The sequence below is a fragment of the Nestor notabilis genome, unplaced genomic scaffold, assembly GCF_000696875.1.
Source record: "Nestor notabilis isolate BGI_N333 unplaced genomic scaffold, ASM69687v1 scaffold13886, whole genome shotgun sequence".
Lineage (NCBI taxonomy): Eukaryota > Metazoa > Chordata > Aves > Psittaciformes > Psittacidae > Nestor > Nestor notabilis.
The window spans coordinates 65584-83133 of NW_009933415.1; the positions used below are offsets into that span (position 1 = coordinate 65584).

Genomic DNA, 17550 nt, shown 5'->3' on the forward strand with positions numbered 1-17550 from the left:
GACACACACAAGTGCTGCCGTGCTTTGTGGAATCAAGGTCAGAGAAACCAGCTGCGAGAGATGGCTTAGCATTGTAAGAAAGGGCGAGGGCTTCCCTCCACCTTGGGGAGGGAGAAGAGGATGAAAATTAATTTAAAAGAAAGGCTTTTTACTGGCCTGAAATGTATGTGTGTTCCCTTTAGATGTCAATTACTTAAAAGAAATAACCAAAAAACAAACCTCAAACAATAAATAATGGAATTACACATTTCTTCATTAAATAGCATTCTTGTTACCAACAAAGTCTTCCATAATTTTCTTCAGTCACAGCAACAGACAAAACAAATAATTTGCCTTAATATAGATTGCAACTAAAATATACTCTAGATTACCTTAGAAAATATTACTGTAAAAATTCAGTGGGGAAGGACACTGGTTTGGACCAACTTACAAATGTAGTGAACAATACTGATTTCTTTAAGAACAAAGCAATTTTAAGGTTCTGATCTCATGTCACAAAACTGAAAATTCATGCTTAAAACCTGCCAGTCAATTCTCGATGTCTGTGCTGTCTCAGTACTGGAGAGCTTAAAGACCATAACCTGTTCTTCCTTCAGTGGGAGCCAATAGATATCATCACACACCCACTCTCACACGCACCCATGCTCTCAGGTTGTCCCTCCTACAATGCCACCACCATTACTTACAATGTGGAAGAAGCACTATGAAGCTCTACTGCCTAGAGGTGACCACCACACACACTGCATGGTGTTAAGGCTGGACATCCTTCCTTGCTCCTGCTGCCGAGACATGACTTTTGGTCACTGCTCAAGCAGGCTGGACTTGAACCAATACAAGTTGGTGATAAAAAGGTTCAACATCCCATTACCAATCCTCTGAGCCATGAAACTCAGGGATCACTTATTGTTTGGAAACCTGATGTGATGCCAGGCACAACAGGGAGAGATAATCCTCCTTGCCTGCCATAGTTCTGGTGCATCCACTAGCAGCGGTAAGGTTTGTGCTCAAGGAACTGCAGTCCAGGGTTATAAGATATTAAAAGGAACTAGCACTGTTAAATAATATGAGTATTCCTGCTTCACCTTGCTTTTCATATTTTTAATATTAAATATTTTGAAAGTGACAGTGTTAAACTGAAAAGCCACCACCGTTCCTTTCATCTCCCCACTTCCATTAGCATAACTGGTACGAAAGCACTCCTGATACTAGAGAGGCTCTTTTGGAGCAAAACACAAGTAAAGGACACTGGCAAGAACCTTACGATGACTCTGTAATCCCTTGGAAATAAAGAGAGTGAAACAACTGCACATTTTGGCCCCATCCTTTTTTGAAAGCAAGAAATTCTTCTTTTAATAATCAGAAACAAAACTCTTTAACAGATTATTTTTATACCTCGTATATAAACCACATTCAGTAGCCAAATTTCAGTGTTCCTTTCATTTGCTGCTTTCAGATTAAATGCAAAGTTTAAACTTTCAATATGAATGGGCCTTTTCTTGTTCATGCACATTTAGAATGCATCTTCATTACTTATGTGCACTTCCCACTCTCTAACCTGAAGCAAACTGAATTTCAGAGCAGTCAAAAAAAATCCATCACTGCTTTTGGTACAAAAGGGTTTGGCCAATTTCTTTCCTTTCTTTTTTTTTTTGAGTGGACCCAATTTGACTGAGAACCCGTAGATAAAATTTCAACTGAAAGTGAAATAAAGCAGGTTATACATTCATGAAATTTCGGGAGTAATAATGAACAGCAACTGATGCATCACTCTTGTAATGTCACGTCAACACTACAGCAAGGCAGCAGTTCCTATTCTCACAAATAATGCACTGAGACTAAATGAGGAATAGTGGGGAGGAGGAAATCACACACAAAGGGAAAATACATCAGAAAGATTATTGCACAGGAGGCACTGTATGAGAAACAGAATACATTGGCTTCAAAAAAATCTAAATTTGTTTACTTTTAAGTTAATGTAAAAAAACGCTGAGGCTGTGCCTCTTTGTAGTGTACTGTCACTGTTAAAAATAGACTTACAAACAGCCGCCCATTTAACCGGGAATGTCAGGAAAGAAGAGGGCCTGAATTTTATGGGCATCCCAACCAACTACAGTGATCAGGAAAAGAATAATATAAAAAGAGCCAATGTATAGACCCTCAATTGATTAGGGTAACCGCATTTTTCCTTTAATTTCCAAATCATACTCGTACAGTACCCTAGGACGTGTTGATTATCAGCTCTTCCCTCTGTCCTGCAAAGATGCATACCCTGGCAGAGACAGGACTCCAAACAAACAACAGGGCTCTGAAGGTCTTTCTATTGGTATCCTTCTGCAGGACCGGTGCCTTGATTTCCAAACTTTGTTTGCTTGAATAATTGCTCAGCATGCCAATTCAAACCAACCACTTCCCTTGAGAGGCTTCCTTCCATCTCCACTGCAAGTCTGCACACTTAATGTGAAAACAAACAAACAAAAAAGAAACCCAACAGCAATCTTTAAAATGTAATATTGTATAGAAAGCTTGGACCTTGTAAACTTGGACCAAGAAACCAAAAATTAAGACCTTCTAGCGTGTGGTATAAAAAACCCAAGGAAGTGTATACCTGCCTTCTGACTTCACAGAAAAATCAGAATTTGCATAGGATATACTTTGTGCAAGGCAACAAGCCTCTTCAGTATCTGGAATATAACTAATCTTGCTCAGAGTTCTTCTCTTCATGGATATCAGATATCATCAAATTTGTGTTTTAAGTAGTCTTTCATGACCTTGGCAATGGGTAGTTCATCAAGTAGTTTTAGGTTTTGAAGGCCTATACACTGACGGATTTTAATTCGGCATAGATCTTGCAAGTTCCTGGGCTGTCCTGAAAAGACAAAAGGAACACACAAAAGTAAAATGATCACACTTTAAACATACCTTAAGAGATCATTTACTCAGTAAAATCACAGATGTTTACTGTTTTCTAAGAGGCAAAGGGAAGGGAAAAGTTACAAGAGAAAAAGGGTGGAAGTTAATACCTTCCTAATGAACAATAACTCAATGAAATCCAGGTATGAATCCTAAAAACATTTTTACATGCACGTAATTTTACTGATGCCAATGTAGAGTGACATGATCCACGTGAGGATTCCCATGACGTGGCAAAATATGCTTTAGCACTGTAGAAAACACCGTAACTCCTCCATTTAACTTTTGTAGCCTTTTTCCTACCCCTCTTGTAACCTGGGGGCGAAAAACCGTCAGTCTCAATCCTTTTCAAACATTAAGACAAAAACTTCTATGCTCAAGTGTAACAGGACTAAGCAGCTTCCTTAGAGACTGAGGCTTTATAAAAGTTATTCCAGGATCGCGTGGCAGAGTCAAAGATTGTTTTTTCCCCTTCTAATGAGAAGACAAAGCCTTTAGGCTTTGGATGCAGCCACAACTTCATCAAACAGAAAGAAATGAAAATCTGAGTTAACCACTGTCCAGAGAGGAAAAGCTTTACTGACAGCACACGAACTTCAGAATTTCTGGTAAGGATTTGCCAAAATAATCAGTTATTTTTTCAAACTCATTCTTAACAGGAAACTCTTCAAACTCAAGCACCTGGAAAAACTGTTCCCCCCATGCAAAATAACCTAAGAAAGGATAATCTGCATCTGAATGTAGCCAGCAATGGATCCCAATGAAGAAAGAAAAAATAAAGAGCAAAGCAACAGACATTGAGAAATCCTGTCCCAATTTACCCTTCCAGCTTTCAGCACCGGGGCCTTTGGGCCTTCCTACACCAGAGACTGCACACAGATCCATGCCTTTAATAGCTGTGAATGGCCTGTCCTCTGTAAATCTGTCTTAGGCTTTTTGAACCCATTCATACTTTCAGTATCCAAAACATCCTGTGGCAACAAATTTCACAATATAATTAGGCGTTGGCTGGAAAACTACAAAGTGCTTTTATTTATTTGAGATCTGCTTCCTGATGGGCTCGTTGCATGCCTACCATTCTTGGAGTTGTAAAAAAACCCCAAATAATTGTTCTCATGCCAGTCATGATTTTACATACCTTTATATTAATCTCCATCCTCCGCTCATGCTCAGAACCTCTTTCCAAAGCTGAAGACTTTATTTAATAACCTCCCACCATGGAAACCACTCCAAACCTCTGACCAAACTAGCTGCCTGCTTTTGTGCTTCTTCCTTAATATGCTATATCTTTCGGGAAATGATCCCAAGAACACTCTGAAGCTGTGCTAATCAATAGTTTGATCATTTCCTTGACTGTGTCATGGCCTGAAGAAACAAAATAAACCGGAGCCTTACACAGTTATGGCACCTGATGGCTGTCCGAGTCAAAATACTCCATGAACAATGTAGGTGCTTATGCTGGAATCAAGATAATCTGTTGCTATATGCTATAATCTGTACAACTGATAACAGTAAAAGACAGTGCTTGCTTTTGCAAAGAAAGGCACAGTGATTTCACTGAGCTGGCTGCTTGGATCAATCATTTCTTTAAAAAGCAGCACAAAACAACAAAAGCAATCTCAAGTAACTCAGATGGACATTTCCAATTAGCTTTCCTGAGCTGCCACTGATTAAGCAGAACGTTTGTGAAAGAAGAAATGCCTTCTGCACAGGGTTCAACAGTGTCTTTACGGTGGACAGTAGGATGCTGTCAGCTCACTGGGCACCAGCCTGTGCATAGGAGACGAGAAGGGTTTTCTCTCCCAAGCCAGCCCCAGAGCTGGCTCCAGAGCCTGTCCCTTCTTCCATCCCCCTCCTAGCTGAGAAACAAACCTTCTATCATCTAAATAGACATTGACATTATGAGTTTATTAAACTTCCATGGTAAGCACAGAGTAAAGACATTATGAAACTATTTCCTGTTTTCTACTTTGGGCATTTTGTACACGGTTTCAGTTACCCTTTTAGTGACTTCCTCCTCTTCCCCCCCCCCCCCCCATGGGTTTTTCTACAGGAATGGGCTGACAGACAGGTATACACTGGGATTTATCTTAAGCACTAAAATTATCCGAGGTAAGCTAGCAGAAGTAATGCATGAAAATAGTCTCAGCCTGGTTTTAAAGAAATTAGATTTGAAATTAAGAACATGAAAATTTGAGTTTCCTTAATATAACTTAAAAATACTTTTATTATACTTATCACCAAAATATCTAAATGTAAATTGAGTTTTAATTATATCCTTCGGCCATGACTTAGAATACAGATCCTTAGTTACTTCGTCCACTGGTGGTTTCTTCTTAGCAATTTCCTTTATTCCACTTGAAGGAATGAATTTATACAACTTGGACAACAGCTGAATGCTCCAGCTTCAGGGCAAGAAAAGTAACTTTTGGAAAGAAACCAAACAGAGGAATCTTGATGGTGATAAAGTAATAGTTCTAATGCTCTAAATGCAAATGCAAACAGGGTTCAGGAAGGATGCACCATTTCTAAAGTTAATTGCAAACAGCAGCCTTAGAAGGTATAGAGGACTACAGAGCTCTATTTTCTGTAGTAGAGTACAATAATGCAGCGATGAGACACTGATTTCTGGTTTCAGAAATTAATGCCTTTTAATTAACATCCTATGGGGTTTTTGGAGAACAAAATGGAACAGACAACTTAAAACACCCAGAAGAAATTGGTCATCAGTTAATTCAAAAAGACCCGATCATCAAATGTATGACATTTTCCCCTGATAAGCCTAAAAATATTTCCTGGGAATGTGTTAACAATGGACATTTCCAGTGTTAAGCACCAATTGCTACATCTAGTGGCTGTTAGTGTCTTAGGTCACGCCTTGCAAATTCCAGGGTTATTAATGCATTTGTGATTTATTAGAAACGGTGTCTGGAACACTTACTCATTCTTGGTTGCATCTGAATGAAAAAGGAAAAAAATAAAGGATTACAGAGCAATGTCAGTGAACCTTGGTTTGGCAAATGAAAAATGTTATTAGTAATTTGGCAAAGTAAGACAAGTTAAATGATGAATAAAGTTCTGCTTAAAAATGACTAGGAATTAGCAACTTTGTTTATATCCCGCATCACAAGTTTGGAAAGTTATTTAGGCAAATAAGCTAGAAAGGAAGAGAATTAAAGATGAAAGAAACACAAAACCCCCACAAATATAAAGGTAAGATTGACCCAATTACCACTATCATGCAGAACAGACACATAAAACTACTGATACCTTAAAAAAGAAAAAGCCCCAACACATCCCTGATCCCATCTCAAAGGGACACCTTGGCGATGGTTATTCTGGAGCAGGTTTATTGTTGGGCTGTTACACATCCTGACTTACCATCAAGGCAGCAAATATCTGCTGCTGTTGTAGTATTTTGCAAGCTTTAGAGTGATAATCAAAGAAATCAAAATTATTAATTATAGGAAAGAAGAGATGTACAGTTCATCTTTTGTCTTCCACAGCTCGTGCTATGTGCTGTAAAGTAGAATTCCCACCAATGCCCCTCTTGTGTATAGTTTCCCAAACATGACAGAAAAGTCTCTTTCAAAAAGAAGAAATGTAAAACATTAGGTTACAAAATAAAGAGGAATTGCCTTTTGATCTTTTCCCTCTAGAGGCAGCAGACTTCAGTATATATAAAATCTAAATATTTTCCTAACTCAGTTCTCCAACTGCTAACAAAGGAAGTTCCTGAGCTGCTTTTTTATTCCCCTTAAGTAATTAATAATTATTTTAAAAGGCTTAGTTAATTATTCAAGTAAATTATGATTAATAGATTGGCCCTGGCTGGTAAAGCAAGGTGGGGGGGAAAAAAAAAAATGCATGTTTTAACAGCAAGAAATTATTACAGTTAATCCTGAATTTGCACTCAATACCCCCTTTTTGAAGTTTCAAGTTTTTTCTGCTATTCTATCTGGCAGTTTGCTATTCAACCCCATGGGCAGACAAAACTTACATTTAGGATTTCTACCTATATAAAGAACTGTACATCACCATCATGACTGCCCTGCAGTTTATGCATTTAGACTATGCCTCCCCAAGAAATAACACACTCACTTAATAGTTCTCTATTTAAAGATGATTAAGACATAATATTAGATCTCGCACCTCTGACAACACTGATTTTTAGAGGCTCTCACCCAGTTTTAAGCAAAAACGTTATAAAGATGGAAAGGAAGAATCCCTACCAGTGTCCTCCACTGAAGATACAGAGCACCTGCACAAAGCAAAAATCATGAACTGACCTATTCTCTTACCCAAGAGAAAACCCAGGGTAACTGAAATTAATACGCTTGTAGGCTGCAAGAAGATCCTCTCTGATGTACTGTTCTACCTACCAAAAAAAAAAATAAATCAAAAAGTACTTTTAAAAGCAAACAATCAGTGCCATTGGTTTGAGGCAGATTGGCAGCCTCTGAAGAAGTTGAAAAATGAAAAACATTAGGGACATAATTCAGAAGCTGCCCATAGTTTTCTCTGAAATATTAATACATTTCTCTCAAAAAACCCCCCAAACAACTTACAGCAGTATTTCTCAAACTGAGGTTCTGCTTCCCCTGGGAATTTTGAAAGGCTGAAAGCAGTAGCAAGAAACCATTTGGTAGTTTCCTTTTTGCTACAAAGGAAACTTAAAAATAAAAGTTTTGTGAAACGTTAAAAACAAAGTTTAAACCAGGCTGATGTATGGCTGGCAGCAGCTCAGTTCCTCTTGACTATCAGAATAAGCACTCATATCCACAGCTAACTACTGAATCCATCCCTTATTTCACAACTGTGAAGGAACTCGGCTAATTCCAGCAATTAAATCTAGTTATGATTTTGCTGGCTTTTTCCTGGGGTGTGTATTTCAAAAATATAATTGAACTTATCAATGGGAAACTCACACCCATCAGCTGAGAAACACATTGAAGAGGCTGCGCAAACAGGATCGGACTGAAAAGATGCGATCACCTAGTACATGCCTGTGCTCAGCTCTGTGGTAATTTGTTGGAATAGGAGTAGGTTTAAGAGTTTAAGAAATGCATTGTCTTTTACTCCAAAAAACAGCAGCAGGATAATCAGAGAGGTTATTTGGTTTTCCAGCATTCAAAATATCAGAAAAAGCTAGTGCCAAGAACCCAGAAGCTTGAAGTATTAATAAAAGATACACTGAATTTAGAGAGAAAGAGAATTGGTGTTCACTGAGAAAGTGAACAAACTCCTTGAACAGGTATCTAGCTTAAGAGGACAAAGAGCTTTTAATTCTTTTTTACCGGATAGCATAGGAGTTGTTCCAAAAGTTCTAGTTTAATTTTGTGTTGAGTATGCCTCTGCTAGAATACTTGAGCTTGAAGTATGTTTTCATTGCTCTTTGAAAAATAATTCTCCACAGTGAGTGTTAGATGTCTATTAGATTTCAATATATCTGGCACAGAAAATATGTATCGAGGAGTGTATTTTGGACTGAAAATTTATATATGGAAAGGCAGAATGCCAGTAAAGCTCAGTGTTAAGTATAACAGGTGTATTTAGCAGTGAAATTAAGATTTGAATATGCTGGTGTAAGATTATTTTCTTAAAATATTTTGTAATGTTTCTATAAATTCACACTTTCTGAAATTGCTGTGGAAATTCAGCTAAAGATTTCAATCCCAGAATGTTTGCCTATTTATAGGAGACAGTAAGTAAAGGGCTCTGAACAAACAAAAAGCTGAAGATGGCACTTTCACACTATTCTTGTAAGAGTACAGCATGTGTGTGCAAATGGGAGTGGGGGGTGGTTACATCTTACATGCCACAGGTAAAAAAAGTTAAAATACATATAACAGTTTTGGTTGGTTTGTTGTTTTTTTTTTTAAGCAGGCTTCTTCAAAAAACTCTTCCAAATTATACAACTGTATAAAGCTATACAAAAATTCAACTGCTTAACATAAACAGCCAACTGCACTCTGAGTTAATCGCTACATTTTTCAGTATCACAGTAGGTGATTCTGAGTTGAGAGTTAAACAACTATTCCCTTTTTCTAGAAAGAAAAAAGACTGGGCTATGCCTTTTTATAAAGGAATATAAAAATGATACTGGCCTTTAGCAAATAGATAGCTGCAATCTGCAGAAAGCAGTCATGATTCAGACAGTATTTGTTTATCACTGATCCAGCTAAAACGAACACTGTAAAATAAGCCTCTTACCCCAGTTCCCTGTGTAACTCAGGATGGCAAAGCAGACCACATTCATTAGTGCCAGATTTCCAGCAGCACCAAGGAAGCAAGCAGCCCAAGCTTGCAATTCCAGCAAACTTCTATGTTATAACAAAAGCATGAAGATTGTTTCCTTTGCAATTATCCACATAAAATACAACACATAGAAATCTACTTAATTCGCTATGACACTTCTGTAGTCATAAAAGTTTAAACTATATAGAGACCCTTTTTTAAAATGTTCTCCCAGTTAAAAAAACTCCTAGTGCAAAGTTACCTTTATTTAGCAAAAGGATAGAGACAAAGAACATATAAGGATTTCCTTAGCAGGACCTTTGTCTAAGTTTTTCTGCATATTTACAGTGCTATATAAATCTAAACACAAAGTTACACTCTCTAGTCAAAGCCAAAGATTTGCCCTTTGAAAATTAATAAAAAAAGGAACATAAATGAAATATTTGTAATTTAATTCATTTGATGACCTTTAGATCTTGTTCCAGATCTGAAATTATTCTCCGATACCTGTTAACACACAAGCCGCATTACACTGCTGCGGCCATATCCGTTCACTTTGCTATTAGCCTCGACACAGACAAGCAACCTGCACAGCCAGTCACAGACTCTCTTGTCTGCTATCTTATCTGAACAGTGATTAGATTAAATTAAATAAGAGCTATGCGGAGGGGGAAGCATTCAAGCTTTTTTTATTTCCCTTCTGGAGACCATAATTGAATTTCTAGTACCTGAAAGTTTATTTAAACCTTTAAGTATTTTTCCAATGCCTGCATTTTTTCCTGCCTCTAGCACTCTCTTTGTAAGTTTTAATATTCTCAGATCCCATTCAACTTCAGCAATAAATCATTCCATCCAGGACTGTAACTGCACATGTTAATTCTGTAGACCAAAAAAACCAGAAAATGTCCATATGTATCTAAATCTTCCTATATACATCCATCTCTTAATTTTGCATTAGTGTATTCCAAGCTTAAACCACTGATGGTCCCGAGAGGCAGGTTCAGGTATCATAAAACTGAAACACTCCGAAACAACTCTATCAGATGATCTAAGGCACGATGGTGGTTGCCAATAAATACTGTTTTGGAGTAGGAATGCATAATACAGATAAAGAAAATGAAAGTGATTAATAAAATCATTAAGCAATTTTCATCTTAATATTGTTTTTTCACGGGTTGACATCACTCATTTATGTACTGTAAAAGGGGGGGGGGAATAATATGTGACTGTCTAAACTCCAACAGCAGACTCATGATGAAAAACTTTGTTGTTCCTAACTTCCAGCTTCATGCTTAAATATTGAGATTCAGCTACAGAATAACTTCCTTCCTCATAGAATTATTCTAGGAGCAAAGGAATCTCTACCTGTTACCAGGAAAAATATCAGACCCTTTGGGTCAAATCCCCAAATCCAGTATCTTCTTGCAGGCTCCCAGGGCCAATACTGAGTACTTCTGAGAGCTTGGTTTCTTGGCTGTTATTCACAACCGGGGACCTGGGCTAAAGGCTGCGATTATTATCGATTACAGTACCTATCAAACCAAAAAGAAATTCACATATGATGTTTTCTGAGGAACTGAAACTGTACAAATATGTTTTCCAAGTATAAAAAACAAATAGCTACTTACATCTTACATGTAGATTGCTAAATAGTATCCCATTTATATGAAGCATGTGACTGCTTTCACTTGAAGACACAGATCGGTTTGATAATTCACATATTAATCTTTAAGCTTAACAATTCAAACCTACTGCAAAGTAAAAACTAAATCCAATTTTACTATCAAATATACTCTTCAAAACTTTGGGTGCACATATAAAACTTACAGCTAAGGATTTCCACATTAAGCACTTAGTATAATGGTCAAATAAACAAAGTAGAAATTCCTGTTAAGTCCTACAACCGACGCACTGTTACCAATCACAAGAAGTAATTTCAGGAAAACTTACACTAGAGGAAGTCTCTAAAAATGTTGTTTTTCTTCTAGTAAATACATATTGCAATAGACTTAGGAATAAGATTCTTCCCCGAAGTGCTACAGCGCAAGATCCCAACAATTCCTGTATGCAGTCTGATCTAATTGGGAACTCCAAAATCCCAGCTCACTCCTTATCCATTTAATCTCTCCTACACCATCTTATTAAAGCGATTATTCATAAATACCATGGAAGACAGTGTTTGGATATTTATAATAAGGGCAGCAGAGTCTGTTTATAGCTGTTTGTAAACATATATTCATAATAACTTTGCTCAGATGCACAAAGCTCAAGTGTTTTTGTCAGCACTAGTCCTCCCTGCTTTTCCAGTACTCCCTCCATCAGCACAAAACTGGGATAGTCCCAACACTGTTACACTGGCCACAAATTTAAGCCACTATTTCGTAGCAGAATTTACTTTTCACTTAACATTAAACCCTTAAAGATACGAAATCTGCCAAGCAAGTTACAGCACGTACCAGTTTCCAGCTTTCTGAATAAGTCTTTAGACATTGAGGCAACATGGAAGCAGTCTAAGCCTTCACACTCCCTGATGTGTCCTAAGACTGAAAATTTGCAAGTCTGGATATTATATCATCTACTAATAACCCTGATGGTGCTACTATATAGCGAGAGGCTCCCAAAAAGGAAAGCAGAGAGATGTGTTTGAATGAGAAAGGGCAGACAAATAAAAATAAAATCTCTTAGTTACTTGTATTTCTTAGTATCAGCTTCGACCTTTCCAAAAATTCTCTTTAGATTTCAGACAAGAGCAAAAATAACAACACAAATCATGAAGACAAAAATGAAATTCCAAATGCTTGTGTCAGCTACTGCCAACAGATCTCAGCTGATTCACCCCCAGCCCACACTAGATCTCAGTTTCTTTGCAGAGTATGTAAGTTACTTAATTGTCACATAAAACTACTGCATCCAAAAAAATAAAAGGAACTGTAGGGTAGAAAAAGGATGTATGAAATACCCTATTCTCTGTAATGCAAAGATCAGCTTAGTTAGATAATTTATCCAGCCACCTTAACATGTTTGAATTAGCAAACTCCTAATCAGCAATTCTTAAATGCTTTACTCAGTTCTATAATTACAACACACTATTACAGTACTCTATGCTGAACGAGAGAAAGCTTCCAGTATATAGTACACCAAAACCCAATAATCAAAAGTGACCCAAATATTAGAAGCCTAATACTCTTTAAATACCAGAAGTCGTGACGAGTTAAAATCTCTTTCATATTTCAAAGACGTCCACAAAAATCAAATCAAAGCTACACAGCACAGGAAACCCCTTCAAGTTGCACGAATGAACTAAGCCATGTTGTTGTCTGGTTGAGGGGAGGGAAGGAGAGAGAATGTGGGAGAGCACAAAGCAGTAAAAGCTCTTTTCTGCCCTAGTTCTAGTGCCAGATGAAAAAAGCCAGCAACTGCAGAGTACTTGCACGGCAGTTGGAACAAGAAAAAGCAAAAGACACTAAAAAAAATCCCTAAACAAACAACAAAACAAAGCCCCAGACCCCAAACATCTGAAGTGCTAAGGCCATTCACAAAATGAGATTTTACAGTTCACTTTCTTAAAATGAATGCTTCCTGCAGATATTTAAACAGAACTAATTTAAACGAAATATACTTAACATTAGCACCTTTGCCGAGCAAGAGATTCCCAGTATCACAATCCCTTCACCTTCCCAGAAATTTTCTAGTGCATTTAAATAGCATCAAGGGGCAGAGAGGAAGCATTTTTTTTTCTGGGGCTAAATTCAAAGAAGGCTTTTAGAGGACATTGTGTCCTGTGATTAACTTCTCTTACATACATACTTGTCACTTCTTGTAAGAAATCCAGACAGGGTCGGCTACTTCCAGAAATACTTATTGAAACAGCCAGTGGGGTCTGTCCTTCATAGTTCCTTGTGTTAGTGTCTGCTCCGTAATTATACAACATTTGTGCACAAAGCACATCATCTCTAAGAGCAGACAAGTGTAAGGGTGTCTGTCCATCTTCCAAGCGACCCAAGTTTGTATCCGCCCCTCTCTGAAGGAACATTCGGCAGTAAGAGTGATTGCTTTTGATCACAGCGTATCGTAACAGGAAACCATTTTGAATGTCGATGTTGGCATTGTGATCCAGAAGGATTTTCACACAGCTTGACCTCTCTCGGATAATGGCCAGCTGAAGTGGTGTAGTACCTTTATCACTGAGCGGATCAACCTCAGCCTTGAACTCCAACAGGAGCCTGACAAATGAGTCTCTGCCATAGTGGGCTGCTACATGGAGGGGAGTCCAACCATCGTTGCTCTTTGCATTAATAATGTCACTTCTATATTCAGATTCCAACATCAAGCGCGCAATCCTCGCTCGGCCATGCATGGCTGCATAATGCAGAGCAGTGAAGCCTCCAATTAAGTCCTTAACTGTGGGATCAGCTGAAGTTAAAATAAAATTAAAAAATAATTAGAAGGCATTACAGTAATCCAGGGCTGCAAAAGAAGAAATAATCAAACGGTAGAGCGTTAAGTCTTTTCAGGCATAGTGTGACAGGATTATGTTGTACTTCAAACTAATTCTTGCTTTCAGGAACATGCTAATTTAAAGAAAAAATTAAGTTATATTTAAGAAAGAGTTACACACACAAGAAAATCCCCTTTTTCTTTTACATACACGTTTCCATTTGACAAATACTTCTCCACATCTTCCTAGCACTCTTAGGCTAATTACTCAAATCTCTGTCCATCCAGTTTTCCTCCAGCTCTACAATATTACATTTCTTTCTCAACGTTCAACTTTTTTTCATTTTCCCTTGTGCTGCTTCTTGGTCTTAAAAAGAAGCATGTGTAGAAACATCTGCTGTCCCAAACTGCGGATGTTTTGTGGTCTGGCAGCATTGTATTGTTTTTAGGGTGTAATACTGCATTAGGTAAAATGTTTCTCTGTGGTCTGCAGGATTTCCAAAGCATGCAAGATATATGTTATTTTAGATTATCTTGATAAAGTCTGCTTTTACAGATGATGAATCTGTTCTGAATTTATAGTTTTACAAAAATTTAAGATTTTACAAGAATGTAAGCAATCACGTATGGAAAGAGTCAGGAAAAAATGTTAGTGCAGAATACAAGCGATTACACAGATACTTTTCTCCCCCACACCATAGCACAAAAACTCAGCCTCATTTATGAATTATAAAATTAAAATAATCAAATCAATTTACTTCATTTCCTCAGGACACCCTTGTAAAGCGAGTGCCTATTTCCTGTACCAAATTAATGACCAAAGGAAAGATGCCTGCCTCATCACCTCACCTAGAGAACAAGCCAGGCTGTGAGGTTTCTCCTTCCACCATATGCTGCCTGTTGGATGCTAAAAGGTACAATTTGGAAGTTTGAGGCACAGAAAGTGTAACCTAAGTTTCCCAGCTGTTAAAAAGAGAGATATTACCTGCACAAGATACTAGCCTTAAGTTGACATGTTCTCAACATTCCTGTGTATCTATTGAAACAACTGCTGGGGTCTGTCCTTCACAGCTGACTGTGTTATCTGCTCTGTAATCACACATTCGCACACAAAGCACACCGTCTGTAAGAGCAGACAAGTGTAAGGGTGTCTTTCCACCTTCCATAACCTGGACAGCCCCATTCTTGCATCCTGGCACACCGAATTCTTTGTCATTTCCTCATCTATACATACCACGTTTAGAAGGAAAGCAGCAGTCTCAGGAGGGAGGGAGAGAGAGTAAGACATTGTGACCACACAGGTTTAACACAAACTTGGCTGAAGGCTACAAACACCCAGTGCTCACACATGCTGCTTAAGAGGAGCTCTTGCTCTCCTGTACCACATAGAAAGGGCAGTTTTCTGCTCATTTGCCATCACACTCAAACAGGAGAGAGGAATAGGGTGGGAGACACCAGTTTTCATCTCAAAATTCAGACCTGCTGTAAGTTAAGTTCAGAATACAATATATATTGCAAGCTAGTTCAGCCTGAATGCATCTGAACACGCAAAGGTGTTAACGCAAAACAACAGGAATAGGCTTCTCAATATGAACCTACTGTGACCATATCCAGACAACACACCAAGCCAGACATCATACCAAAATAAAACGACTGGCAAGGAAGAGTACAGAATACAGCTGCAAAGGTAATCCAGCAACTTTAAGGGGTTTTTAAAATGTAAAGATTGAGGGGAAGATGACAAACAAAAATCCAATATACAAACTAATGCAGCCTGACTACACAGAGAAATAAAACATGAGAACTGCCTCTAGCATATAGAATAGGAACCTAGAAATAAGAACAGAAATGCTAAGGGAAGTTTAGTCCCTTAGTAGTGACAGCCTTCCTCATCTTCTGTGGAAAGCAGAAGTTTCAGCACCCTGTAAAGTTAAACTAACCTGAGTTTAAGCAATGGATGATGCATCCACAGGTTGGCAGGCAAATGAAGTCAGTGACTGAATAGGTGGTTCCTAACCTGCACTCTGATGATGTCCAAAATATAGCAGAGAATCAGTACAACCCACCAAGTCATTAAAGACAGATAATCTTTCAAAGTGGCATTTGCTGCTCCCAGGGTCTCCTTCTTCATATTGCTCAGACTATTCTACATTATCTCCTTACAGGTGATAAGTAAAGCGAGAAGCATAAGCATGAGAATTAAGATGCAAAGGGATGATACATTCAGAGAGGCAGAATTAAGGAGAAAGATGGACATAATGGAAAAGAAACACTGCTTTTTACCACTGAAGTGAACCAAGAAAACCCCTAAGTCATGTAAGAGAAGTCTCTCTACAAGCCTCTCAGTTGGGCAAGGAAAGAACACAAACAACTAACCTTCCAAACATGAACCCAATAGTAAAACCTCATGATAAATATATTGTATTTACCGTCAAGATTATAGGCTTCTAGTGAGCTAATAGCACCAGTCTCCCCCTCGGTCAGGGAAACAACTTTAACCGAGCAAAAAGTCTGGTGCTGTTCAGTCAATGTTTTGCTGCCATCTGCCGGAGAACTTGTGAACTTCACAAGGGTTTTTAGCAGGAGTTGGACCTAAATTACGTTGCATACGTTAGTAAATGTCACACTAGAGAGACGACCTTGCCTTAAGAACTTTAGTTGTTGTGAGGGATTTTGGTTTTTTTAAAAGGCTTCGGTATTGGTATCATGGTGTGATGTACCTTCCTCCCCCTGGAGCACAAGGTAGAAATAAATTGGGAATGAGTCTCAGCTTACCGTTCAGAATCTGCAGGGGGTATAAAAAAATATCTGGTACAAGCATATTTAACTAGGAAGGGATGAAGCCAGGACTTGCCAATATTTCTTTATCTTGCCTCCATCCTGTCAAACAGCTATTTCTTTTCAAGCTTCCCATTAATTTGGTGAAAGCAGAATCTAGAAACATAAATAGCTGCATTTGGTCATTTCTAATGTTCTTAAATATAAGGCATAATTCAATGGCATAAACCTTGAACTGCTTATCAAGGGTACCAAATGACTGCTCAAGCTCACTTGAGATTGAAAATTTGCAACACTGATATTCAGATTATTCTATTTCATGTTAAAGTCAAGCACCTAAGCTAGTCATTTAAACTCTGCTCTTAATGAAACTCTAACCTAAAGGATATATATATATTCTTAAACGAGAGTCTGATATTTTAGTTTCAGCTTACAGCTCAGTGGGACAGTTTCCCTACTTACTTGATACCTTCATTAGGTCACTATCACAGCATCATCTGGGAAGCCAAGAAAGCAATGCTTCTGGCTTCATAAAGTACTTCTATTACTTCAAGCTTACTCCTCCCAACTAGGGCTTAATTCTGACCACAAGGCTTAGAAACATGACTACTTAGAGCTTCTGTTTTGAATTTTCTAGGACAACATTGATACAAAAGACCTCCAGGAAAGCATTACTGTTCAGACACAGAAACACTTTATGAGCTGGTTTAGGGGGATGAACATTTGGCATTCTCTAGTTTCTCCTGGATTCTGCATGACCTTACTAAAATGTAGATACCCTGCAGCCAAGACTGAAAAACAAATGTGTCTGTTTGGCTACTTCTTTCTGATACTCTTCAATTTCTAGGGGCCTTAGTGAATCATTCCTTCACTTTAATATGAGTAAAGAGAGTTAATCCAAGTCAAGTAACCAGTTTAATACAAGTGATTGTCCTGCTTAATTATTATTGAGACACTGCCAAGGGACAGCTAACAACTACACACTTTCAAGACTTTAACACACTGTAATGTTAACAGTGGTGATTGGTTATTAATAAAATACAGTTCTTGTCCAGCGCTGGGTCATCTGTCTCAATATGTCATTTTGAAAATCAAAAGTACACTAAAGAGAAAAAAGGCTTGTTAGGCAAAAATCCAACATTACTGAAAACTACACTCCCTATTTTGTATTGGTTTCCTGCCGAGCTT

At 38.0% G+C, this 17550-nt stretch overlaps 1 protein-coding gene across 1 annotated transcript in view; it reads right to left on the reverse strand.

Annotated features, from left to right (window-relative positions):
• Positions 1–1309: 1309 nt before the first annotated feature.
• ASB7 (ankyrin repeat and SOCS box containing 7) overlaps positions 1310–17550 on the reverse strand; it is a 21844-nt gene continuing 5603 nt past the window's right edge. Inside the window, exons 3-4 of the mRNA XM_010016876.1 lie at positions 12955–13560; positions 1310–2866 (exon numbers count right to left, since the gene is read on the reverse strand). Of these exons, the coding sequence (XP_010015178.1) occupies positions 2727–2866; positions 12955–13560 (746 nt within the window). The 3' untranslated portion in view covers positions 1310–2726. The remainder of the gene's footprint in view (positions 2867–12954; positions 13561–17550) is intronic.